This window comes from Coenobita brevimanus, chromosome 62 (assembly GCF_032717465.1).
Source record: "Coenobita brevimanus isolate Jiangsu-jjx chromosome 62, ASM3271746v2, whole genome shotgun sequence".
Classification (NCBI taxonomy): domain Eukaryota; kingdom Metazoa; phylum Arthropoda; class Malacostraca; order Decapoda; family Coenobitidae; genus Coenobita; species Coenobita brevimanus.
The window spans coordinates 38,256,741-38,283,762 of record NC_137015.1 but is presented as its reverse complement, the minus strand read 5'-3'; the positions used below and the strand labels follow the sequence as shown (position 1 = coordinate 38,283,762).

General features: G+C 40.9%; 1 protein-coding gene and 1 non-coding gene across 2 annotated transcripts; one reads left to right on the top strand and one right to left on the bottom strand.

Moving 5' to 3' along the window:
* Positions 1-26,927, bottom strand: LOC145404042 (uncharacterized). The gene is made up of 12 exons (XM_080275645.1): positions 26,852-26,927; positions 22,150-22,205; positions 19,885-19,999; positions 17,171-17,334; positions 16,391-16,499; positions 15,737-15,913; positions 12,755-12,868; positions 9,944-10,027; positions 8,576-8,752; positions 6,230-6,350; positions 4,141-4,356; positions 1-584 (listed from the first exon to the last, which is right to left on the bottom strand). Exons 1-12 carry the CDS (start codon positions 26,906-26,908, stop codon positions 319-321), a joined length of 1,656 nt encoding a protein of 551 aa, XP_080131771.1. The 5' UTR covers positions 26,909-26,927; the 3' UTR covers positions 1-318.
* On the top strand, positions 26,073-26,191 carry LOC145404214 (5S ribosomal RNA). The gene has a single exon (XR_013898146.1). It is a non-coding gene; the product is annotated as a 5S ribosomal RNA (ribosomal RNA).
* Positions 26,928-27,022: the final 95 nt, after the last annotated feature.

The window sequence follows — 27,022 nt, the reverse complement described above, 5'->3', positions numbered from 1 at the left end:
TAACTAACTTTTACTGGTTTTGCAGTTACTAATATCCATACAACAATGTGTAACCAACAAGGCACAATGGTAACAAAATAAACAGACCACACAAAACAAAATTCACCACAGCATGTGAATTGTTCAGAACAGCATGCTGGACTGAAAGTCTATGGAAGACATCCTACAATCTCTTTTTCAACTGTACAACAAGAACTGACTCTGTGAGTGCTAGAAAAAATTATACTAGTATCTTCTGACTCAAAGTTTCTTTAGATAAAATAAATCCGAGTAATAATTAAAATAATGTGATATAAACATCCACATTTTAACACTGCTTCACTTCTTATTGAAATAACTCATAAGAGTTGACTGTTTCTTGTTATCATGAGATTTTTTACTGGCCTTGGTCCCCTTCTTCTTGGGCGAGTCTTTCGTATTCTTCTGTGGGAGTGATGGTGCCTTTCTGGGTGATCTCCTTGTAGCTGTGGCAGAGGGGGACTGACTGGTGGCTGAGGAGGTGTCAGAGGTGGTAGTAGTTGTTGTGGTGTCTGCTGCGTCTTCTTCTCCAGAATCCTCAACACAGACATACTCCTTCTTTGTCGCTGTGAGGATAGGAGAAGAGACATTAAATGAATAAACTTTATCAACATAATACCAAAAATAAATCAAGTGAAAATACATTGCACCCTCATCACCACATAAATGAAAAGAGTAAAAATCAAAGGGGGTATCCATATTTTCTATTCTGTTGGTGGAAAAATTTAATCATCCTCAAAGTATGAAAGGTGGGGAGATGGGATGGAAGAAAAATAGAGTTCATACTAGTAACACAAAGGTCATGATAAGTAAGTGTAAAGTCAGTAATGTCATTGAACAGAGTATGTGCCCTTGTCCTGTGTGTAAAAAGTGAACTGAGCGGAGGGTCACAGGTATGAATGTGAGAGGAAGAATGCCCAGACGGTGACCTGGGAAAACATGGGATAAATTTCTACGTGAAAACCTCCAGGGTAGTCACTGAGTAGGGCAACAGCTCATGAAGCATAAAAAGCTGCCATCAAGTGAAAAGACCTATATATGCTAGCATGGTGAATGGTCTCAATCCATAAACATAAAGCTATTGAATGTACATGTGCCATACACCCCCTCCACTAAGATCTTTGGAATGACACGACACCAGACTCACCATCAAGGACCATATCCAAGATGTCAAGTGGTGATGCACCCCCTGTCTCAACTCACTTGAGGTAACACAGGGCCAGACTTCGTTTCGTTTCGTTTTTAAAGGCTCCAACATGCATGCATGCGTTGGCCTTGGTCACCTAATGGCAGCTCTCCATGCTGCACGATCTACTGCAGCCTCCCTGTTCAGTCCCTTAACCCTGAGGTCACACTTAATGACCTCATCCCATGTCTTTCTCGGTCTACCCCTCATAATCCCACCCCCAATATTAACACTTCTCACCTTCCTCACCCAATTATCATCCCCCATCCTCTCCACATGCCCAAACCATCTCAATCTACCTCTCCTCATCACAACACCAATACACTCCAGTCCCATCCTACCTCTCAACTCTTCAATTGTAAACCCAGCCCCTCCAGGCCTTGCACGCAGGGATGCACTACTCACCCACCTAATTATTGTCGTTTCTGTACGTCTGAGCCTGCGAATATCCTCCTCCTGTACTGCCCAGGTCTCACTATCATACAGCATTACGCTCCTAACATATGCTGCATACAAAGACCCCTTAGCATGTAGGGAGAGTCCTCTCAATGTCAGGAGAGGCAAGAGCTCCCTGAACTACTTCCAACCACTTCTCACCCTAGCCACAGAGCTAGCTCCAGCCCCACCTCCAGCACACAACATGTATCCCAAATAACAAAACTCTTCCACACACTCAAGAGACTTACCAGGAAGTTCAATTCTTTCACGCCTGACAATCTCCACCTGCTCTCCCCAACATGCCGTGCACATAAAATCAGCATTATCTCGCAGTCTACCCCTGATACCACTACATCTCTTGTGTGCACCCATTTATCACAAACACCGCACAAGATGGAATTACTTCCCACGCCCTTGTGGCAAACTGCACATGGCCACTCTCCCTCGTCTCTGACAGTACCGCCAACAACCCTAGATATCATCACTTTTGTTTTATCTGCATTTACCCTTAAGCCCTTGTGCCCCATACTATCTCTCCACTTCCTAAGCCATTCCTCTGCCTCCCTTTTGTTCTCTGCAATCAACACCAAATCATCAGCATACAATATCTCCCACGGGAGTCTGTTTCTGAAGTCACATGAGAGGGCTTCAAGTACCATGATAAACAACATGGGACTCAAAACTGACCCCTGATGCACACCAACATCCACAGAAAACTCATCACTCAAATCTCCATTCACTCTTACCTAGGTGCGGGCACCCACATACATAGCCATAACCACCCTAACCAGCCACTCCTCCAAGCCAAGCTTTCTCATTGCCCACTTCACAAGAAACACTCCTTACTTTCCAAACAATACACTCTTCTTACTTTACAAACAATACATTAGATCTATGATGTCCTATGCCTCCCATGCATAAGCTCCCATCCTATCTAATATCCACTACAACCCCTTGCAAATCATACAGAACAAAGTGCTATGCATCACCACTGGCTGCACCAAAACCACTCTAAAGCTTTGTTACACCCTGTCAGCAACTACCTTGATAAGAGGGGCACATCATTCTATGCAGGAGCATGTGCCAATACACAACACCCCTATCATTCCATGACAAAGGCACACAGCACACTCAGGCACAAAAAACAATCACCACACAAACATAAATCAAAACCAAAACAGTACAACAATACCAAACTTTCCAACACCAACACCAGCAGTGAAGAAACACCTGCATACTCACTTTACGTGCAGGGTAATACAACATATTACAAGCCCCCTCTCCTGACATTCACCCACCAGAGGTGTCCTTAAAAAAGAGATAATCGAGTTCACCTAGGTAGGCTTAGAGCAAGACATCACCTGGCCCTCTTCAGCAACCAGCTTAAATTTGGGTTGGGTAGCATCATAGATGACACATGCCTGGCTTGTAAAACAGACCCACACAATATAATACACATAATGGAGCACTGCGCAGCACATGCCACACTAAGATGCAGACACAAAATCAGCGGCCAATGGGACCTAAGGGACAACCTCACTGGGGCAGCTGCTCATCTGTGGTCAATAGGTCAGCTCAATAAGATGGACCTGAGTTTAGCAACAACAGCTGATTGCACATCATCTGCCCAAATTCCTACCATAAAAGTGGGGAGGGTATGATCAACAACAAGGAACAGAGAACACAAGATTAGAAAAATTAAAAGCCTGGCAAAGAGAGCCCACTGAAATGGGCCACACACTTATTCACAGAATTACTACCTTCAAACTCTTCTCCCACTTCACACAAAAAGCAAAAGCATTTTTTTTTTCTTTCTCTATAAATGCTTTTTACATATACACGGGAAAGAGTCATTTAAAAAATTACCACGTTAAGAAACAGCTTCAATTCTTATGCACATCTCCATACATACTTTATCCATTCATTTTAATCTTTGTCAATTCTTTCATTTTCTAATCTTCACTAACCCACTTTCTCAGACAATAATTTCACCATTCTGCTACGATTTTGGTCTTCAACACCTCCTCCCACCTTCAAACTAACTCACATAAACTGTTCTCATATCCTGTTCATATCCATTTCCTCTATACATGACCAAGCCATCTAAACATCAGGAGATGGCCCACCAAGAATAAAATTAAAAAGACTTCCTTAGGCTGAATGGACAGGAAAACTTCCTTGAGCTGAATGGATTAATTACAGAAAGAAGTTCAAAAGCCATCTACTGTGTTATGAAAACAGAGTAAACAACAGAACAGGGAATTCCTAAACAATTGACAGCCATTTCTGGAATACCTGTACAGTACTAAAATAATTGTTAAACAGGATTAACCTGCAATTCACATTACACAGGGTGGTCACCAATGGTACAAAAAGGTCCTAGCTATTCTATCATCATCATCACATGCTTCAGAAATTATTGTAAAAAACTGGGTACTTGTCCACACCTCACTACAGCTTTAATAATTCAACCCAATATCATTGACCACCATACTCACTGATAAAGCCATCATCATCTTCTATGTAGGTTTTGTCGACCCACTTCTTCCTGTGCACCCGTCGCTCTCCGCCTGGTCTGCAATCCTGACGTGTGGGGGCCACTACTTCCTCCTCAGAATCAGACTCAATGCGGGCAGTATCAAGGGGAGGGGTTGGAGAGGGAGGTGGTGGGGTGGGAGACCGTGTTGCACGGTCAGCCGCCTCTGCATCGTCTTCTGTTAGGGAACCAGTATGAATAAAATTTATATTGCCTGCTAAACTGTAATTACTTCATATTAACAGGCCCCAAACTACCCTAACTTTACCTTAGTTATCCCTAACCTAACCTAACTCCAATTTAGCTGGCCCCAAACTACCTCAACTATACTGTACTGGTATAGTAAATGTTCCAAAACAGAAGTCCATTCAAAATTACACACACTCCAAGCAGACACTTTCAGGTACCAGTATCTTTTGTAAAGATATCTCTCTCCTGCTAGCAGCACTTACCTGAATTCTTTGATAATAACATTTGTTTCACCTTGGTGATATATTAATTTTTGCAGTTTTTTCTTCAGATGTCTTAAGCATCCATTGGTTTTAGGATTTTTGTAAAATCCAAGGCACATAATAAATTCCAGTGTACAACTAATAATAGAAAACTTTTTCTAATAATTTATTTTCTCATCACATACTGCTTCAGTAAATCAATAATTTCTCATCTTGTTTTACTGAAGTTCATCTGAAATCTTTTAGGATTTAACCCGCCCCGTCCCGTCGATGTATGGGTACGTTGCAACATTTTGCATTTGCCAGTCCTGTCGTGCAATTGCAAGGTCCCTAATTTGCACAATTTTCAATTTTCGCGCGTGATTTTTCGTATGTATACACGGGACACCTTCCTCTATTCCCCTACAAGATGCCAAGCAGGGACAATGCCTTACACTGCATAACCTCCCCCTCCCCCCCTGCACGCCATTGTCTCCGCAATTCACCTGTTACCAGTGACCTGGCCAATAAAGACATTCAGGGTCAGAGTGATTCCCCAATTGATGACAATGTGGAGGACAAAGTTTACATAGCATTAGAGGAAGAAACAGTCAGAAATGATGATCAGGTAACGTGGCAAAAGGTCAGGTATGGTGATGAGTTAGTGAGTGAAACAATGCTTATAATGTCTATATTACTGTTTGAAAACCAATATACTCTTGTACTACATATAAATTCGTACCAAGTAAATAAATAAATACCGTTTATGAGTGGTGTGAAATAGTTACCCTCCCATAGAACTCGTTTTCTTTGGTGCCAGCCTGTTAGAAAACCCAGTCAGGTAAGGAGGTAGTGGTACCTGGACTGAGTATTTTAAACCTCAGGTGAGCGATTTCTCTATGAATTTTAGGTTTCTCACCAAAAGCGGAGGTTTTAGCCAAAAAAATTTTTTTCGAAAATACCTCGGGACTGAGGGGTGTCGGAGGTGCGAAATGGCTCGGGATGTGACGGGTTAATCACTATAATCCTTTTTTTTATTGAGGCGAAGATGCACTTGACAGGTTGATGATAACTGGCTGAATGCAACATGTCCAAAAAATATTTACTAACCCAAATTTCCCCGTCAAATATTTGTTGTCAGTTAATAATGCTAGATTATGAAGTAACGTTGCATTCAGCCAATAATCACCAATCTGTCATGCGCATCTTCGCCTCGATAAAAAAAAATGAGTATAGGTCTCTAAAAACTGTTAGGGGCAATGGGGTTGGTGCACTACACTAGTACTGTACACAATACAAAGGCCCACCCTTGGTCTCCCTGTGTGCATCAGAGAACTGGCCCATAAAGGAGAACTTAAGTGCAACAAGGGGTCTATGATTGCTAACAAAAGAAAATTCCTCATGACTATGAAATATTTGCAAGTGGTGACTTCTGCGTATGGCACTGAATGAAGGCGAGTTATATTTATCACCTACAGTCAGTGTGGTCCTGTTCCTTATTTATGCCATTATTTATTCTCATATTTTTGCCAGGTGTGCCATTCCCTACCCTATCCTGATATAAAACAAAACAGGGATTACAATTAGGCTCAAGATTATGAAAGTCCATCTTTCACTTACCTTCATCACTGCTAGACTCTGAATTGCTGACCTGTAAAATCCTCTTCCTCTTTGTCTTGGGTGCCTCTTCCTCCTCCACCTTCCTCTTGTTTTTCCCTCTTTGCTGTGGACCCTTCTTGGCCTGTGGAGAAGCGCATGGGACACATAACTCTTAGGGATGGGTAGATAAGTTCTGCAACCCAAATGCTCACTCCTCACTAGAGTTGTAATGCTGACTTTATATAAATATATATATATATATATATATATATATATTTAGTGGTAGGTGGGGGCGCTCACCATCCACTCACTCGATGTAGTGCTGCTCTCCTGTCCTTTCCTCACCTGCATCCTTCTATCCTTCCATCCTCTTCTGTATTTCTCTCCTTCATTCGTTCCTTGTCCTTCTGCCTACGGTTGACTTTACACTTCCTCTTCTGTCTTTCCTTCCTTCATTCTTTTCTCTTCCTTCTGCCTGTGGATGACTCTGGACTGAGTGACAAGCCAAATGGTTTCCTGTACACCATGAAACCATTCAACCATTCACTACACTGGGTGGTAACCATATAACCAAATTTTGGCACCTGGTGGTTTAATGGGTAATTGTTGTGCTCCAGTCAGATTGAGCTGGTGAAGGTTTATATCCAGGGGGTGGTTGGGGTTGACTGCTCATGTAATGCCACTCAGGGATGAGTGAGGCTGGTCACTCTCATCTTAAATGTCGGGGCCAACTGCCTAGCCCCGGGCTCCTACGCTCCTCATGAGGCAATGTAGAATTGGATGATGGATATATATATATATACATATACACACACACACAATTAAATGGCAGTGTGGAGAAGTGTATGACCAGGGATTTGGCACCCCTTTTTAACTCAATCAGATAGGCACGTGTGAAGCTACAGTATGTGGTGGAAACCTTTTGGCCTATCAGATGGAGCCAGGATTCCGAGGGCTTGCATGATGAATGAATGGATGCATGGCCCACTGAATTGGGCAAACTTCAGCTATCTGGACACTGCTACTCCTCACCCCACCCTGGAGTGGGAAAGGAGCTCTGGATGATGATGATGATGAATAACTGGCAATTTTTAATGTCTAGCAACACAAAATCTAGCAACTTTCTAGAATCTTAGTTTCTAAAATATTCACGAGACTTTAGCACTTTGTTGCATACTATATTCTGAGTAAAATTACAAGTTGGTTGCATTTAACTCTAGATTTTTACTATTCTGAATGAAGTGCTGGTGAGAAGCCCACACACGGTGGTGCTGCGTACTAAGGGGTGAGCGAGCTACCTAGGCAGCTGCAGTGTCCTCCCTGGAGCCAAACTTCCTAGTTTTCCTTGTACCTCACCAAGAGGACGGACCTTGGTCTGATCCTGGCAAAAACACTGGCTACCACAAGGGGGTGCTGGTTCCCTACATGGTATGTATATTGTGCTTTACCTGTATGATGGCTCCTAAGAAGCAGCAGCTTACCTGTGACTGATGATCTGCTTGACCAGACAAACCAGGGTTAAGCAACAACACCAACTGTTCTTAATGAAAACGTATTCTCTCTCTCTCTTTCCTTTTGAGATACAAACTGTTTTATTATACTCTGAATACAGATGTGCCTGTACAGCTGAGTATTTTAGCCTTGAAACTTAGATTTATGACCCATGACAAAAGAATTACAAGCTGGGCATTGTGATATCTTCAAGGATACTGTTGTCTTTGAAAAAAGAAAGAAAGAAAAAAAAAAATCTTGATGTGCCTCTGAATCATAATGACTAAAAATATGATGCCACTGACCCCACTGTACAATATATGAAAAACTGTTGCTAAACTACTTAATTAAAAATAAATAATACTGTGTAATGGTAAATACTGTACATTTCACTAATCAAAGTTCCTTCAGAGTAATCAATGTTCTTCATCACCATCATCATTCTGTCTCAGGTTTCCACATCCACACAGGGTGGTAACAGCTACTGTAGAACTAAATTTCTCAACTTTTCTGAGAAACCCAAAGTACATTTTCCCTCCATAATATGCCATAAGAGGTATAAGGCTGCTTGAAACACATCCCTGTACAAATATGAAGAGAATGGGTTTCCAACTTCTCCTCTCCTTCATCCATTTCAGGCCTATTTCTTGACATGCAGGGAATAAGTAGGTTGAGTAGTATTCTTTCTCCTTGTCACAGGCAATTTATATACTACAACACTTCACCCATTCATGAGACATTAAATTACACACTAAAAATACTTAATCATCAACGGTCAGTTAATTTGCTATATTCTATGAACTTTAGTAATTTTCTAATGTACAAATATGTTCCGGTACACCTATTTTAACTTCTGTTTTACTCAAAAATTCTTACCGTAATTTTTGCCTGCCTTTTAGCTTTTTTAACTGGTGATTTCTTGACTAGTGAATCAGTTTCCATGTTCACTTCTTGTTCTTCTTCTTTGATCTCTTCTTTAATTTTCTCTTCAGTGTGTTCTACTGTTGCTGCCTTCCTGGGAGATGTCCTTGATTTGGCAGGGGAGGATGGAGCCTGGAAGGTAAGATACAGTACATCATCATCATCTTAACCTGTTTTTCATACCCCAAAATGGAGTCCAAGTGTAATGACCGGACTGAAACTTAACAAATTAATCACACTGTCCTGGCCAAGACTCGATCTCGGGCCCTTGTGCTTCATAGGTGCGCACGTTACCACTACGCCAAAGAGAGGATCCCTGCATTGCCTCTAAGCAATGTGGGCCTTTATAGACTCCATTACATCACTCTTTTCTCCCCCTGGTGATTAATTTGGTCAGTTTCAAACACACGGTAGCGTAGCATCGACGCCACCTTTGGGGGTGCTGCGGACAACACTGGACAGCTCACCCCTGGGATGTAAGGACTAGGACGCTGCCAGCTAACTAACAACATCACTCTCCTCCAAGCCTCACCTCACATCCCACATTGCTGCTAGCCAATGTAATGACCGAAATGAAACTTAACAAATTAATTACACTGTCCTAGCTGAGATTCTATCTCAGGCCCTTGCATATCACAGGCATGCATATTACCACATAGCCAAAGAGAGGATCTCTGCTTTGCCTCTAAGCAATGCGGGCTTTTACAGACCCCATTACACAAGGAGCAAGGATTTATTATTGTTATTATTAATGAGAGAGAGAGGGGGGGGAGGGGCTGGGAGACTGAGAGGAAAAATCAGGTGTACCAACCCTTACCATGTATTCACAGCTTCTATGCCAGTGGTAGCTGCGAAAGGTATCGAAGCAAGGGGTACCAATAATTATTTTAGTGAGTGTACAAGGCTACTTGAAACATATCCCTGTACGAATATGAAGAGAATGGGTTTCCAGCTTCCCACTCTCCTCTTTCATTATTTCAGGCATATTTCTTTACATGCGAGGAATAAGTGGGTTGAGTACGTAGTATTCTTTCCCCTTGTCATAGGCTATATACTAAAATACTTCACCTGTTCATGAGACATTAACTTGCACACTAAAAATAGTTCATCAGAAATAGTCAGATATTTTGCTGTATTCTATGAACTTCTGTAATATTCTGATCTACAGATACCAGTATGTACTGGTACACCTAAGCATTACTATTTTCTGTTTTACCCAGTAATTCTTACCGTAATTTTTGCTTGCATTTTAGCATTTTTAATTGGTGATTTCTTGACTGGTGAATCAGTTTCCATGTTCACTTCATTTTCTTCTTCTTTGATCTCTTCTTTAATTTTCTCTTCAGTGTGTTCAACTGTTGCTGCCTTCCTGGGAGATGTCCTTGATTTGGCAGGGGAGGATGGAGCCTGGAAGGTAAGATACAGTACATCGTCATCATTTTAACCTATTTTTTATACCCCAAAATGGAGTGAGGTAAGGTCCAAGGAACAGGGATTTATTATTGTTATTATTATTGAGAGAGAGAGAGAGAGAATCATAACCATGCCCAGTGAAATGGGTCACACACTCATTCATTCATTATTCAAACCCCCAGAATCCTGCCTCCACCTAACAGGCATCAACATCAACACACATAAATGCTTCATAATACCTATCAGGTACAAGTCAATCCAATGAGTATCATGAGGTGCCAGACCCCTGTCATGCACTTCCCTATGCAAATTCATCTAACCACCATATTGTGACTCGCAGGGTTGGCACCAAAGTGAGTGACCCACTTTTGCCCACCTGGGTTTTTTCAGTAAAACCCACTTGAAAAAATCACTGCTTTACCAACTTTTTTTTTTTTTTTCCTAATGTATTAAATCATATAAATTCAGTGTAACATAAATGAATGTAAACATGGATTACTGTGCTTAAGGTTGGGGAAATCAGATCTTAAGAATGTAGTCTGAATTAAAGGTACATGTCCTTATGCAACTGTCCAGTGAATGTAAACTTTATATCCAGCATTAGCCAAATTTTTTAACCATTTTGGATTACCAGGAAGTTTGTTATTGATTGATATGATTTCTGCTTAGTAAGGATTAGGGTAAATTTGTTATACAATCAGTACTTTAGTTAGGTTGGGATTGGGATTATTCCCCTGAGCTGGACCTGGATAGATCATATTGCCCTGCTAGGGTTACAGGAAAGTGCTACCCCTCCCAGCAAAGGAAGCTACCTGGGCTTGGTGCCAACTCTCGACCTCGCAAATTCGAGTCACACCCTTTACCTCTGAGCCACCCGATACCCCTAATGTTAGGTTAGGCCTATGCCAGGTTAGGTTGTCTTATTTTATTACCAAATCTCAGTCATCTAAAGAAATTTATTATAAACATTGCTACTTTTCTTAACACAGGTCTGTTTGATAGATTCAGATTTGTTACCCAAAGGCTATTATTACTTAAGATGATGTGTACATTCACTTATGGAAGTGATTTTTACTTGTACGAGGAATGGGAAATGTAATTGTAAAATTACCAAAGAAAGTTGTAGCAGCAAAGAAAATGAGTCCTTCTCCTATTACTGTGTTGTAGCAGCAAAGGAAATGAGTCCTCCTACTACTCTGTAGTGTGCACTGATCTCTCTGTCAACTCTTAAGGTGTGCTTTCATGTTGAAACATGTTTTATAGTGTGGCAGGCAGCCCAGGGGTAACAGACAAACAAGTCAAAACATGATCATCCCCCTCATTCAACTCATTTGTGTGAAATTCTCATTATGTAAAATTATAATTTTAATTGGGCTGTCCATAATTAGGTATAAATATTATTTTGTTTGTTCTCTGGTACACTTTGAAAAAATCCACTTTTGCCTGTTTTAGGGGGGCTATTTTGTTGGGGGGGGGGGAACTGGTGGGTTGGGCTTTTTCAAATAAAGTGCTTTTTTTTTGCCAACCCTGTGGTAGGAGGAGGCACCCACCATCGACTCACTCAGTGTAGTGCTGCCCTCGGGTGTCTGCCCTTCCCTTTCTCCCTTCTTTCCTTCCTTCCTCTTCTGGCTTTATTTCCTTCATTCTTTCCTCTTCCTTCTGCCTGCGGGTGCCTTTACACTCCCTCTTATTCATTCTTTCCTCTTCCTTCTGCCTATGGGTGACTCTACACTGAGTGACAAGCCAAATGGTTTCCTGTACACCAGGAAACCATTTACTGTTCTTGGTGGTAACCATATAACCATATCATGGCACATTGTGGTTTAGTGGATAATTAAGGCACATCAATCAGATTGAGCTTGTGCAGGTTTATATCCAAGGAGTGGTTGGGGTTTATTGCTCACGTAATGCCAATCACAGATGTGTGAGGGAGGTTGGTCACTCTCATCTTAAATGTCAGGACCAACTTACCTAGCCCTGGGCTCCTATGCTTCTTGTGGTGCAACATAGGATTGGATGATGGATGGATGGATGGATTTTTGCCAACCCTGGTACTACCTTGACATATGGTAAATAAGGAGCAAGTGGTGAATAGGCATGTACGAGTACTGCTATTAACCATTTTGCTGCCATGGATACACTTGGTTGTTTTATTCAGGATAAATCCAGACTATTCAGGTGGGGAAATTCTGAGCAATCCAGGGGTTACTCAAGCTAGTTCAAAATTCTCTGACTACTTGTCTCTCCCTCAGCTGGACAAATAATTTTGTGGTAACTAGAGTAAAATAAGTTGACGCACCCACAGAATGTAAAAGAGTTCACGATCACTAAACAATAGGAGGCCTAAGGGTGAACTATATCAACAGTAATATACTCTATGAGGTCTCCTGTATAACCAGACCTTCTTCCTGGAGGATGGTAATATATTTTACTCTCCCTTATGCTGGTTATATATGAATAGGGCTGGTATGATGACTCATTCTCATTCTGTTAATAGGTCTGCTTTTGTTTTCATTTTCAGTCTTTACATCATACCTTTCTCATTTACTAATGGAGAGAGAAAAGGGCTGACAATGATGATGGATGGTGATGGGTGATGCATGATGATTATAATACTGATGATGATGCCAATGTACATGATGATTATGACTGAAACTGATGAAACCAATGACATAAATGGTAATGGGACAATTGTGACAAAGAAAATGGTACTGTATTCACCTGTGATTTACCATCATCCTGAATTTCCTGTGTCTTTGGAGCTGGACCCTTACTGAAGAACTCTGAGATGCCAGGTTTTGTCTTGTTTGCAGGTTTTGATGAGGTTTTGCTCTCCTGTGATATGGGGAACAGAAAAGGAATAGAGGCATGTCAAATACTACGACAGCATGCATATATTATCCCTTGAATTTGGGTGACATCGTTTTTTTAGTAAAACTTGCTGCTCCTTGACAGTTGTACTCAACCTGGGAAAGGTCTCTTGTATTCATCATCATCATCATCCCAACCTCTCTTTTCCATCCATGGATGGGGTAACATACAGTCCAGTGAGCAAGCAAAAACCTGATATTGGGTAACCTAATCAAGAGAATATCCAATCAAATGGTCACACTCTCACTCACCAATCAAGTCCCTGGAATCCTAACTCCACCTCAAAGACATAGCAATCCACACTGACATGCTTCACATTACCAGAGCAGGTAGACTCAATCCAATGACTATGACATGGCCAATAAAAAGGGGGTGCCAAACCCTTGTCACACACTCCTCTGTGCAATATTCTTCCAGCCAGTTTGGTTCCCTGTCAGTTCCCTTGCCTCATCAACCTTCATACCTTAATTTCCCACAAACTCATCTGCCATATCTATCCACCTTCTTCTTGGCTTACCATCCCTGCTCTCACCTTCAAACTCACTCAGATATATCCTTTTCACCACCCCATTTACACCCATTCTCTCCAAAGGATCAAACCACCATAGAACACACTCTTTGATTCTATTGTCCACAGACTTCCTTACTCTGTGCCTCTCACAAATAACATTATTCCTTACCCTATCCAGTCTCGATACTCCACACGCATTCCACAATAACCCCATCTCTACTGCTCGTATACATAGCTTTTTATTTTCATGTTACACCAAAGCCTCACTAGTGGTAGGTGGGGGTGCTCACCATCCACTCACTCAATGTAGTGCTGCTCTTGGGTGACTGCACTTTCCTTCCTCCTCTCCTGTCCTTTTTTTCCTTCATTCTTTCCTCTTCCCTCTGTCTACGGGTGACTTTACACTGAATGACAAGCCAGATGGTTTCCTGTCTGTCAGGAAACCATCTACTAAGCTGGGTGATAACCATATAACCAAATTAAGGCACCTGGTGGTGTAGTGGGTAATTAAGGCACTTCAGTCGGATTGATCCTGTGCAAGTTTACATCCAAGGGATGGTTCGGGTTTACTGCTCACGTAATGCCACTCAGGGATGAGTGAGGCTGGTTGTTCTCATCTTAAATGTCAGGACCAACTTGCCTAGCTCCGGGCTCCTATGCTCCTCATGGAGCAGCACAAGATTTGATGATGATGGTGACCAAAGTCTCATCAATATGTTAATGTGAGCACTGAAGATTTTTCATGCAATCCTCCCATAGCCACCTGACTCAGATCTCTATTTCATATCTTGGTCTTCATAGCACTACCCACTTCCTTCACTGTACCACTCTATGTTACACTTCCTTTCCATACCTACCTCTGCCCTCCATCAATGTAGCTAAGTACACAATCAGGTCTCTCTCTTCCCACATCACATCACTGAGGAAGTCACTTTTTCAATAACCATCACTTTGTTCTTCTCCATATTTGGCTTCAAAGCATGACATTCATAGACTTCTACAAAATTCTGCACAGCTCTTGTTCACTATTAGTAAGTATTACACTGTCTTCTGCATAGATCAGATGTGAGATACTCCACTCATCATCATTCATATCCATCCTCATCCCTGAGAGTTTACATTTCTCATAACCCCCCATATACATACTGAATGGTCATGGGGTCATCAGATTCTTGCCTCACTCCAGCACTGATAATAAATCACTGACTTAGATGCCCACCACCAACTATTACACAGGGTTCACTACCACCATAAAAAAATTATTGCCATTGGACAGCTTTCCATCTTTACCATATATATGCAAAACTTTTCACAGTCCTTCTCTGATGACCTTGTTCTGTGCTTTTCCAGATCTATAAATGCTATACATATCTTGCAGTCCTTTTCACATGCTTTCTCTACTAAGCTATTGGTCTCACTGCAAATACTTGATCCACACATCCCCTACCACTCCAAAAGCCACCCTGTCTGTCCCTCACCAGCCTTTTGATACAGTCCTTACCCTGCCTATGATAATTCGTCCATACAGCTTTCCTACAACAATCAACAAACTTACGTCATGATAATTTTTGCACTAACTTCCATCACCTTATTCCTGCACAGAGGTACATCACAGACTTCTCCCACTCTGCTGGTACAGTTCCACTCCTCCAAGCTGTTTTGCATACTTCCTAATATTACTTTCATTCCAATCTCTCCACTGCACTTACTGATAAGCATTTCTGCATACAATTTATCAACACTTGCTGCCTTCCCATTCAACTGCACCACAGTATCCTTCACTTCTGACACATTTTCTGGCACCATAATCCTTTTCTGCACACCATCCAAACTAATCATGTTTCCTATTGGTCAGTTCTCATCATTCCCATTCATTAGCCTTTCAAAATATTCTTTCACTCAGGTTCCTCACTTCAATTGTTAAGGTTCTTCCACTTGCATCCTTCATACTTTCACACTTTCCACCTTCACTTCTGCACCTCTTTCCAAACAGTTTCCTATTTTCAGATTAGTAAACATTCACTTTTCTTCAAAGCTCATCATTTACCTTTTTTTTTTTCTCTCAGTTTCTTTGAAAGTGACTTAATATTATTGTCTTCCTTTCTCCTTTCATCTGAATCCATTTTTTGAGGTTCAGAGAAGAGGACAAATATTCATAAAACATTATACTGTACAACAATAAAGGAAGTTTTACAATGCACGAATGTCAGTAACCGAGGTGATATGATAGTTACAAGTGGATGCATCACATGTATCTCTTTCACTAAAGGAAGAATGTCCCAATTTGTCAAATACACTGAACCACTGTCCTGTCTCCATACCTTGACCACTGTGTCTTCCTTCATATCTTCTGTTTTCTCCTTCATCTCTGCCTTCTTTACCTGCTGGGCAAACATGAATGCAATCTGGCCACCCTTTGCTTTGTTGTTGAAGTTTTTACTGTTAATTTGTGCAGGTTTCTTGTCACCTTCCTCTGGTTCCCTCTTCTTGTATTTGCTCTGTGGACACAATTATTACCATCATCCTAACATGGCTTGAAAATTATTTTGACTGGCAGGACATCTTTAAAATTTTTCCATGCTGAAAATTGCACTACAGTGAGTGATACGCCAAATGGTTTCCTGTAATCCACAAAACCATTTATTACACTGGATGGTAGCCATTTAATAAAATTACGCTTGGTGGTCTAGTGGATTAAAGTGGTCCAACCAGATGAAGGCCATATGGGTTTACATCCAAGGGATGGCTGGGGTTCACTGCTCACACTATCACTCAGGGAAGAGTGAAGCTGGCTACCCATGCCTCAATTGTCAAGAAAGAGTAGCCTAGCCCTGCATCCTTATGCTCCTGATGGGAGCAGAAAAGTAACTGAATGACAGATGGAACAGAAAAACTAGATACAAAATCAACTTCAAAGAAAGAGATGCTAATGATCCCCCTTAACTGAAGAGAATATGGGCCTTGCCCAAAGATACCTCTGGTCTGGATGGCTCGGCGGGTGGCTGGTATGCATTCCCCTTCTGTAGCTTCTCCAGGTCAGCTGAGGAACGTAGCATGGCATCTGGACACACAATGCCACTGTGTCTGTTGGTACAGTGAACTACAAAGGTCAGTCCTCAGTCTTGGATGTGTGCCGGTAAAATGCAACTTTAAGTGAGACAGTTTTAAGTGAGGCATGCTGCTGATTGATGACTGAGGGTAAAAGCACAAAAATTCATCTCTGACTTTAGAAAAGCTTTATAATGAAGCATGAGCAATATAACCTCAACAAAAGATCTCTGGGAGCAACCAGTCAAAGTCACTTTCCTGTGGTCCACTGGGTTCACTATGCAGTAAACCTGGGACTGCAACTACTTCTACAACTGCCTAAGATGCACCTTTGATTCTGGAGAGGGCTCTTGTACTGAAAGGGCTAATAAAGGGTATCTCTAACTCCTCCATATAATAAAGTATCTACTACAGTAAATAAGTGTTTCAACTAGAATGAAATGAAAAATATATCATCAGGTTTTTGATGTGGCCCCAGGCTCATCTGTATTTGAACACACTGAACTACAGACTGAAGCTGTTTTTTTTTTTCTTGCAGTCCACCTATCCTCCCTTTGGGGGATAGGGAGGAAGTTGAGGGTGTTGATGGCATTCCTCTCAAGCACCATAACAAGCTGAAGGCATTAAACGAATTCACCAGACATGTAAACCAAAGACTGAACTTATATGGATGAATCCAGCAATGAGAATATGAACAAATAACTCACTTATTGATGTCCAAAATGTGCTCCTTAACAGTATCATAATTGGCAGTGTAAAGGAGTGAGAGGTCAGTGAGCTTGACCTTCTGCACACTGTACACATGAACTGATGACAACTCCTTCAGTTTTGATTTGGCTGCTGCCAAATCTTCTTCTGGTACCACCATCATCTACAAAAAATAAATACATAAAGTATTTAACAGAAATGCAAAATATCATCATCATCATGACCTTTTTTCCCACCTAAGGATGGGATGAGATAAGATCCAGAAAACAAGAGGAAGGTGATTTATCAGCAACATGCCTAGTGAAGTACAGTATGCCAGATGCTCATTCATACATCATTCAAGCTCCTGGAATCCAGGCTCCACCTCACAAGCATATCCATCTGCACTTTGTTTTATTCCATGATTTTCTTCACAGGCACTTTTTACATACACCTGCCAGACAGAGTTAATCCACCATTAAAAAAAACAGTAAATAATAATAACTATTATTATTATTGTTATCATCTGCTCCTCTATATACTGTACATACTACAGTACCTGAGCACACTTTGTATTACCTTATCATCTGACTTCCCTACTCCACTTATTTCACATAAATTGTATCCAGTCCACTCTCCAGAATCCACACACATTTCTCTGTGTTAACAAAGACTGCAAAGCAGGGAGATCACAGAAAAAGCATCAAGGGTAAATACAGTACCGGTAACTAATTCAGCAGCAACACTGGCACTAAGCGTCCTGCTCATGTCCTATAGAAAACAAACTAAAGTGTGACAAATGCATATCAACATGCACATGAACTAAGAACACAAAATTCCTTAACACTTGTTAATCCCACTTCTACTGCTATTACTCCTGACTTTTCATTCTCATATCACACAAAAGTTTCACCCATAGGCCTACATGTTATTGTGGTTATCAACACAGATTTTTGCAATCCTCTTGCTGCTGCCTCATTAAGATCTCCATTCAGTATTATGGACTTCATAGCACCAGCCACTTTTCCTCCCTGTGCTGCTTTACTTTCCATCTTCTTTGCACATTAACCATTCTTTTCTATCTGCTATTGCACCAAGATACTTAAACTTCCTAAGTCTCTCTCCATTCACCTCTACATTACACTAAGAGTCACCTCCTTTCTTAAAAACCAATACTTTATTCTTACCTGTATTTATATTTAAAAAAAAAAAGTTACTACATGACAGTATTGTGATACCAACTCTAACGTATGGAAGTGAAGCTTGGACGTTGCTGGAAGGACACAAGTCAAGAGTGAGAGAAGTGGAAATGAGTTATTTAAGAGGAGCCTGTGGAGTCACATGGAGAGACAGGCTGACAAATGAGGATAAAAAGGAGCGTTGTGGTGTGGATGTGATAGGAAGCGTTAGGAGGAATAAACTGAGGTGGTTTGGCCATGTGGAGAGGATGGAGGTTGAAAGACTGACGAAGACAGTGTATGTAAGTGAGGTGGAGGAGGGAAGAGGGAGGGGGAGGCCGAGGATGAGATGGAGGGATGGGGTGGAGAGGTATATGAGAGAGGGGGGTGTGAGTTGGGAGCGGGGCAGTGAAATGGCGGGGGACAGGGCGACGTGGAGGCAATTTGTTTGTGGCCACCCCGGACGTGATTGAGGTGTCTGGCAATAGATAGATAGATATATTTATATTCAAAACACAACACCCACAGATGTTCACAAAACTGCACCAGTCTGCAAAGTTCCCGTTCATTAACAGGAAGCAACGTACCATCATTATTTAATAAGCTGCAAATAAAAGATTAAAGATACTTAACCCTTCACCACCAATTAACAGACCAACTTCTCTCCTCAACCTGAGTTTCAAACTCTCCTATAATCCCATCCAAACGTGATGCTCAAGTACGAGTACCGTACATGACATGCAGATAATGCAAACTCAATGGAAGGAGGAAGACTGAGGTGCCAGGTTTTTCACTTTATTTCTCTTGTTATTTCCAGACAAGCCCGGATCCCTGAGAAATAAATAAAAGATCATTCACAAATCCCTTCATCCAACAGGAGTTTGCAAGCCTATGAATGTCTCTTAATGGCTGGAACAAAAAGACTGTCAACTGGATTCATGTCAAATAGAATTTAGGATTTTATGATCATCCTATCCCTAATTTCCACAAACAAGTGATTGGGTGCGATTCAAAAACAAATGAATAAATTAACAAACAAAAATAACAGCATAAACACAACTACAAACAATGATGAATGAAACTGGACACATCTATTCATTCACCATTCAAGCCATTGAAACTCAAGAGGCATATTAACAAACAAAAATAACAACATACACACAACTACAAACAATGATACATGAAACTGGACACATCTGTTCATTCACCATTCAAGTCTTTGAAACTCAAAAGGCATTCGGTACTTCTTCTATACAAAACTAGGGGCAGGGTGGCTCAGTGGTGGAGCATTGGACTTGTGACTGGGGGGTCATGAGTTCGAGCCACGCACGGTATCTTCCATGCCAGGAGGGGTAGCGCCCTCCTGTCACATAGCAGGGCTATATGATCTAATAAAGTCTAGCTCAGGGGAACATTTGTTTTTATCTATATAATACTATGTGCTTTATCAGATAAGGTTACTCTCATAATGCTGGTGAGGTAGTGACCATTTCATAAACTTTAGTAATTGAACATGAATTCTTGTAAAGTTGTAAACAATATGGTCCCTCTCTTACCTTGTGTACATCTGGGCATCCATCCTTGCCTGGTTCTACTCCTGACACAAAGTAAGTAACATTGAGGTCACCTTTGTCTTCCTTCCGCTGCTTTTCTACAAAGTGGTACAGCATTCTGAAAGAAAATCAATGAATTACAGAACAGTGCATTAATCCTTTTAAGTCTGAGAGCTTTCTTCAACTGCATAAAGTCATCTGACCGTAGCTAAAATAAAATCCTAGCATCTAAGCCATCACTTAGTTCTAAGCAATTTCTTAGCTCTATATTAATAGGTGTGGTAATGAAAGCATCTGCCAGTACCCATCATAAAATCCCTTAGGTACGGCACCGGTACCCTGGCCATTATCACAAGATACACTTATGTCTTGCATAAACTATCTATCTATCTATTGCCAGACGCCATAATCCCATATGGGGTGGCCAATTGACTCTGAGTTATTTGTTTTACAGGGAGGGGCACTAACCCTCCACCAATCCACTTGACACAAAGGGAGCACGTATGGTTTGGTTATATGGTTACCACCCAGCGTTGTAAATGGTTTCTTGGCTTACAGGAAACCATTTGGCTTGTCACTCAATGTAAAGCCACCAGTAACAGAAAGAAAAGCATTAAGTAGTGACAGGTGCATCAGCTAAAATGGTGACCATAAATTTTAAGTAAAATAATGTGCTTTATTAAAAAAAAGAAAGAAAGAAAGAAAAAAAAAAAACAATCAAACTGAAAGCACATAAAAGCCCAGGCAGAACTCTACATCTGCCATATTGTCCATCTACTACCAGTCTACAGTGACAATTACAGGTTTATCAAAAGTATTTTATCCCATGAACTATGATGGTGCACAACAAAACACCGCATTTCAGTGGCTGTCAGAAATCAATTTCTCTCATGTAAATGAAAAATTACATGCTGATACCTGAATATGCCAAAAATTTAGGGGTATTACCTTGATTATTATAGTCAGAAGTAATTTATACAGAATGCAACACTAGGTGACAACCATAACAATGACTTTATTCATTTTTACCAATATCACTTTTAGTGCTATGAAATGATGAGTAAATTATCAAATATTCATATTCCAATTTTAATATCATTAATACCAAAGTACAGAATGGTGAGTGACAGACATTTTGGATTTTAGGTGTTCAGGTTGGATATCTTTATTCAAATATAGTAATAAAGGACAGTCTGCTGTTTACTGCAGGTTTCCATGTTAAGACTTAGTTCATTCAGAGATGACTTGAGAGGACTTACTAGGTTATTAATGCTGTACTGTAATTCACAGGTTTTAAGAAAACTGATCTGAATGGCATAAAAATTGACTAACTTTTACAAAAGTATTCTGACTGTGGTTAGTATGGCACCTGGAGACAGACTGAAATACAGTACTTCCATAACATCAGCTTTCTCCCACTGTCATAAGTTACCTCTGATCATCCATTAACAGATGTCTTCTATATCAGTTAATAAACCACTTAAAAGAGGAGTATGGTGAAGAGGTGAGTTAGGGAAGAATAATCCAAATGAAGAGTGCAGTGTATAAGAATTGTATATAAATAATGCATATTCTGGTGCAAACATATGTTTCTGTTAAAGACAATGACATGGACTTCTCAGGTAATAACACACATCAGGCTCCAGTACAGCGCATTACTAAACGTACATTGTTATGGTGCTGCAGTGAGTGCAGTGTACAAAGTAGGCTTGACAGTATGACATAATCAATTACTGTGTCCTACCTTTTTTATCAACTGGTACTCTGTATCTTAAATTTGCCAGATCAACATTTCTAAATATTTAAGGCTTAAATATACTATCATTCTGAGCACTCTCAGTATGGTATGTCATTATGATGAAAGTATTGTACAGAACTGCATATGGTCATCATACATTGTTTTTACTCTAAATGTATTTACAGTGCATGAAATAAAAGGAAAAGGTACATAGAGAACCAAACAAAAGTATGGTTTTTGTAAAGCTGCTGGATTTGGATGGAACACTGACAACCAGCACGCCAAACTAGAGAAAGCAGGGAGAGGCTTTTGCTGATGATGATCGTGACCATTAACATGATCATGATCATCATCATCATCATGATAATGATGACAACATGAAAGATGACAGTGAAGATGGTGAGGTTAATACAGTAGCAATAATAATGATAAAGATAGTGGGGATGATGATGCTGATGTTGACAATGACAACATCAATGATGATGATGATGATGATGATAACTACTGAGGAAGAAAAGTCATGCACTCACCGCTTGGCTGTGTTGGTGTGCACTCCTAGGGTCAGGCTTAGCCACTTGTACGTCACCTGCCAAGAATATTTACATTAACACTTTAGGCTACTTTTTGTCAAGTTCTTTTTATTGTGGTGCCTGCCTCATGTATTAAATGAACTCAGTGGCCAGTAGCAGATGCCTGGCCACTTCTGAGGGATGCCTCAAGAGATAGTTTTGTAGAAGTAACAGTAATGACAGGCTGGGTTGTATTGTACTATGCTTTATTTTGTGCTGGTATGGCAGAGACAGGTGATGGTCAACTTGCTGTCTTGTTATTATGCTACTGTGATAATTTGGGCACAGAGTTTAATAATGCCACAGTGTATTGATATAGTATCATTTCCAGCAGTTAAAAACTGCTCTTGTGAGAAATGTTTAATTTTAAAGCCTTTTCATACCCTATCAATCTTCATTCCACTAAATGTTGTTATGATATGAAATAAACTTCCCAGTCTACCACACCCTAACATAGCTTACAATGCATATTAGAAAAAAAAAAAAAAAAATAGGGGTTTAAAACACTGGTAGCATATCCAACAAAACAAACTGCTAAAACGATCAAAACCATGTACCCGTATGATGGGGCTATTCGAATCACCTGGGGCAATACGACATATTAAGGGGCAGTGAGACTCAGGCGGTCCAGACAGTGTAAATAGGGGTATATTTGACATTTTCATATGGTATTATATTCTACAATCACAAATTTATATTGTAAATGAAATTTAGGGATAGCTTGCTCAAGGTACCGGTAAGTGAACTGTGATCAATTTTTCATTCCTGTTATTTTCAGATTTTTTTTTTAGCTGTGATTTACAACAATGAAGACAAGATTATTTGTATTTTCCTCTGCTGTCCCTTGAATATATTATAACAGGCTAAGTGTCATTAACATTTATCCACCTACCAAAGTAAGTTAGTTGCTTTCATTTATAAATTATGATTTTAGACTAATGGGGCAATTTGATTCAGCACTTTGGGACAATCTGACTTGGCACTTTGGGGCAATTTATATGCTGCAACTTCATCAAGTACTGTCTGGAGTTGTAGACACTACATCGCAGATTTCAAGGATAATCTCCCAGATACAGACTGGGTACATGGCGTCCTGAAGAGATAAAGACCTGCTGTCCTCCAGGATATGCCAAAATATTTTGAACAAGTGGGTTACTGTCTCTGAAGAGATCATAGTGGCCTACTTTAAAAGGCTAGAAGAGAGTCTTAGGGGAGCACCTCCTGCAAATGATCCTAAGGAAAAGCTCCAGATAATCCATAGTGGTTTAAAACATGCTGAGCATATTGTGAATACAATGAAGAGTTCGGCATCCATGATGTTCTCCATCACTGTCAGTGGAAAGCACCTTAGTCCATGTGATGTTGACAAGGCTGAACACTTGCAGCAGTCATGGATTGAAGGAGGACCAATCAACGTATATAACTGAACCTCTTCTGGCTGGTTCGATTAAAATCGAAGCAGGGGGAGCGGAGAAGCAGGTCTCCTGAAGGCACACAGACAAATCCTGGGCAAGAAAGCATCGAAGGTCAGAGCGATTCAAATGAAAACCTTGAATGTTCCACTGAAGGAAAGCCCACCAAGTTCAACTGGCCCACATCAGGTGCTGATAAACATTATTTTTATTTTTCAAATATGTTTTTCTGTGTTTTTCTATGTTAAAATCCATTTTCACATATGAAACTGGATCACTTAAGTTTCATTACCCATTCAGTAAAGCTTTTTAAGTGTCCTAAATGTTGCACTACAAACCTTAGTACAATGAAATATAGTCAAAAGTATGTCGAAAAGGCCCATCTTACAGTAATAACTTAATAATCTACCTTATTCTGCTTGTAATATACCCTAAGGTTATGCTGGTGTATGTTGACAGAATTTAATCTGTAATACAGACTGTGCAGGATCTGCAAGAATAATACGTTTAGTAAAAAAATGGTCTAATGTAATCCAGCACTTGTCTGGTGTACCCAAAGCTAATCCAACATATCTGTCTATCTATAGCCAGATGCCCTAATCCTGTAAGGGGTGGCCACAAACAAATCACCTCCATGTCACCCTGTCCCCTGCCATTTTGATGCCCTCCCCCCAACTTACATCTCCCTCTCTTATATCTATCAATCTATCTATCTATCTATTGCCAGACACCTCAATCCCGTTTGGGGTGGCCACAAACAAATCGCCTCCACGTCGTCCTGTCCCCCGCCATTTCACTGCCCCGCTCCCAACTCACACCCCCCTCTCTCATATACCTCTCTACCCCATCCCTCCATCTCATCCTCGGCCTCCCCCTCCCTCTTCCCCCCTCCACCTCACTCACATACACTCTCTTCGTCAGTCTTTCACCCTCCATCCTCTCCACATGGCCAAACCACCTCAGTGTGTTCCTCATAACACTTCCTATCACATCCACATCCACACCACAACGCTTCTTTATATCCTCATTCGTCAGCCTGTCTCTCCATGTGACTCCACAGGCTCCTCTTAAATAACTCATTTCCACTGCGCTCACTCTCTTATATACTTCTCCATTTCATCTCTCCATCTCATCCTCAGTCTCCCCCTCCCTCTCCTCCCCTCCACCTCATGTATATACACTCACCTCATTAGTCTCTCACTCTCCATCCTCTCCACATGGACAAACCATCTCATCTCAGGTTGTTTTTCATAATGCTTTCTATCACATTCACACCACAGTGCTCCCTCATTTCCTCATTTGTCAGTCTGTCTCTTCATTAACTCCACATGCTGCTCTCAAATAACTCATTTCCACTACTCCCACTCTTGACTTCTGTCCTTCCAACGAGGTCAAAGCTTTGCTTTCCTACGTTAGAGTTGGTATCACAATATTCTCATGCAGCGACTTTTATATTTCCATGCTTACTTCCCTATTTCTTATCACTGCTTTCAGTGAACCAGCAATCTTCTTCCCGGTTGTGCCCTTTCATGCATTGCATCCTCTGAATTTCCATCTTTCCTTATCACACTACTCAAGTACTGAAATGCACTTACATTTACCATTTCCTCACCATCCAGCCTTACTGTGCATTCAGTGACTTCATTTCTTTTGAAGATCACAACTTTACTACATCCACCTTTAGATTCCATTTCTTACATATTTTCCCAAACTCATTTACCATGGCTTGCAGCTCCCCTTCATCTGCACTTGACAATAAAATATCATCTTCGTACAACAGAACAGGATGTGTCCAAACACTGCCCTCTTTCATTAGGGCCATTCCAAAATCCATTGCCCTACCTTGTATCTCTTTTATAATTTCATCCATATACAAACTGAAAAAACATGGAGACATGACACATCCCTGCTTCAACATTCAGATTTTAAAAATTCACTCACTTCACCATCCACTCACACTGCAGCCATAGTGCCCCCATACATATTCTCCATGGCATTCAACAGCTTCCCATTTACTCCATGTATTTTTAATATTTCCATATTCCCTGTCTATCCACTCTGTCATATGCTTTCTCCAAATCCATGAAAGCCATGTACAACTTCTTTCCCTTCTCTAGGAATTTATCTTTCTATCTATAACCAGATGCCACACTCCCATATAGGGTGGCCATTTATCTGAGTTAGTTGTTTTATGGGCAGGGACACTAACCCTCCACCAACCCACTTGCTGACATGTAGGGAACACATATGGGTTGGTTATATGGTCACCACCCAGCACTGTAAATGGTTTTCTGGCCTACAGAAAACTATTAGGCTTGTCACTCCATGCAGAGACACCTGAAATGGAAGGTGAAAAGGTGAACCAGACAAGGAAGAAAAGGACATGCAAGAAAATGAAAACTGCTGTTAAATATGAACTTCCCCTACTCCTCCTAAACATTCAGTGTTTCATTTATAATCATTACCGGTACCTCTTACGGGCATACCACGTTGAGTACACCGCTTCCCATCCGATCAGCGAAGTTAAGCAACGTTGGGTCTGGTTAGTACTTGGATGGGTGACCGCCTGGGAACACCAGATGCTGTTGGCATCCCTACGTGTCAAGTGGGGTTGGTGGAGGATTAGTGCCCCTCCCTGTAAAACAGTTAACTCTAAGCCCTTGGCCACCCCATTTGGGATACATGGCGTCTGGCAATGAAAGAATGAATGAACCTCTTACGGGATTGTGGCGTCTGGCAGTAGATAGATAGATAGATAGACAATGGTGACACGACCATTTATTTTATGGTAAATCATGTAAGCAACATTGGGTCTGGTTAGTACTTGGATGGGTGACCGCCTGGGAACACCAAATGCTGTTGGCATCCCTACGTGTCAAGTGGGGTTGGTGGAGGATTAGTGCCCCTCCCTGTAAAACAATTAACTCTAAGCCATTGGCCACCCCGTCTGGGATACATGGCGTCTGGCAATGAATGAATGAATGATGTATGAAACAAGCCTCATTAGGCTATTTTTTAAAAGTTCAAAGGTGGCTTAGTGGTGGCTTTGGTCAACTAGGAATTATTATATGAGTACACCTCTCCCCAAACATATAATTTTGCTTAAAACTTATGATACACAATATACCACAACTTGCGCTTTTCACTGAATAACGCAGCATGTCATGCGGACTGGCTTCACATTTAACCTATACAAGTCGATTTTAACACATCTAAAATATTTCAAACCCGCAATATGCTTATGTACTTACGATTTTGCCTTCATCATTGATAAATTCGTCTAAATTATCCAAATACATGGAATCCATGGCTATATTTCCACGATGGGTAAAGTTTCGCGGGAAATAGGGCCGAGGTTTGTTTTGGTTTTGACGTCATACAGAAACTCGCACATAATTGGCTAAGGCAATCTTGGTTTTCAT

What these genes read in the sequence shown, in the direction of transcription:
- LOC145404042 (XM_080275645.1), bottom strand. Translation starts at nt 26,908, where the DNA reads ATGGATTCCATGTATTTGGATAATTTAGACGAATTTATCAATGATGAA. An exon ending in CACATTTTGGACATCAATAA is followed by an intron (nt 16,500 to 17,170) that starts GTGAGTTATTTG and finishes CTGTACCAACAG; the next exon opens with ACACAGTGGCATTGTGTGTC. An exon ending in AAGAGAAAATTAAAGAAGAG is followed by an intron (nt 8,753 to 9,943) that starts ATCAAAGAAGAA and finishes CTTACCTTCCAG; the next exon opens with GCTCCATCCTCCCCTGCCAA.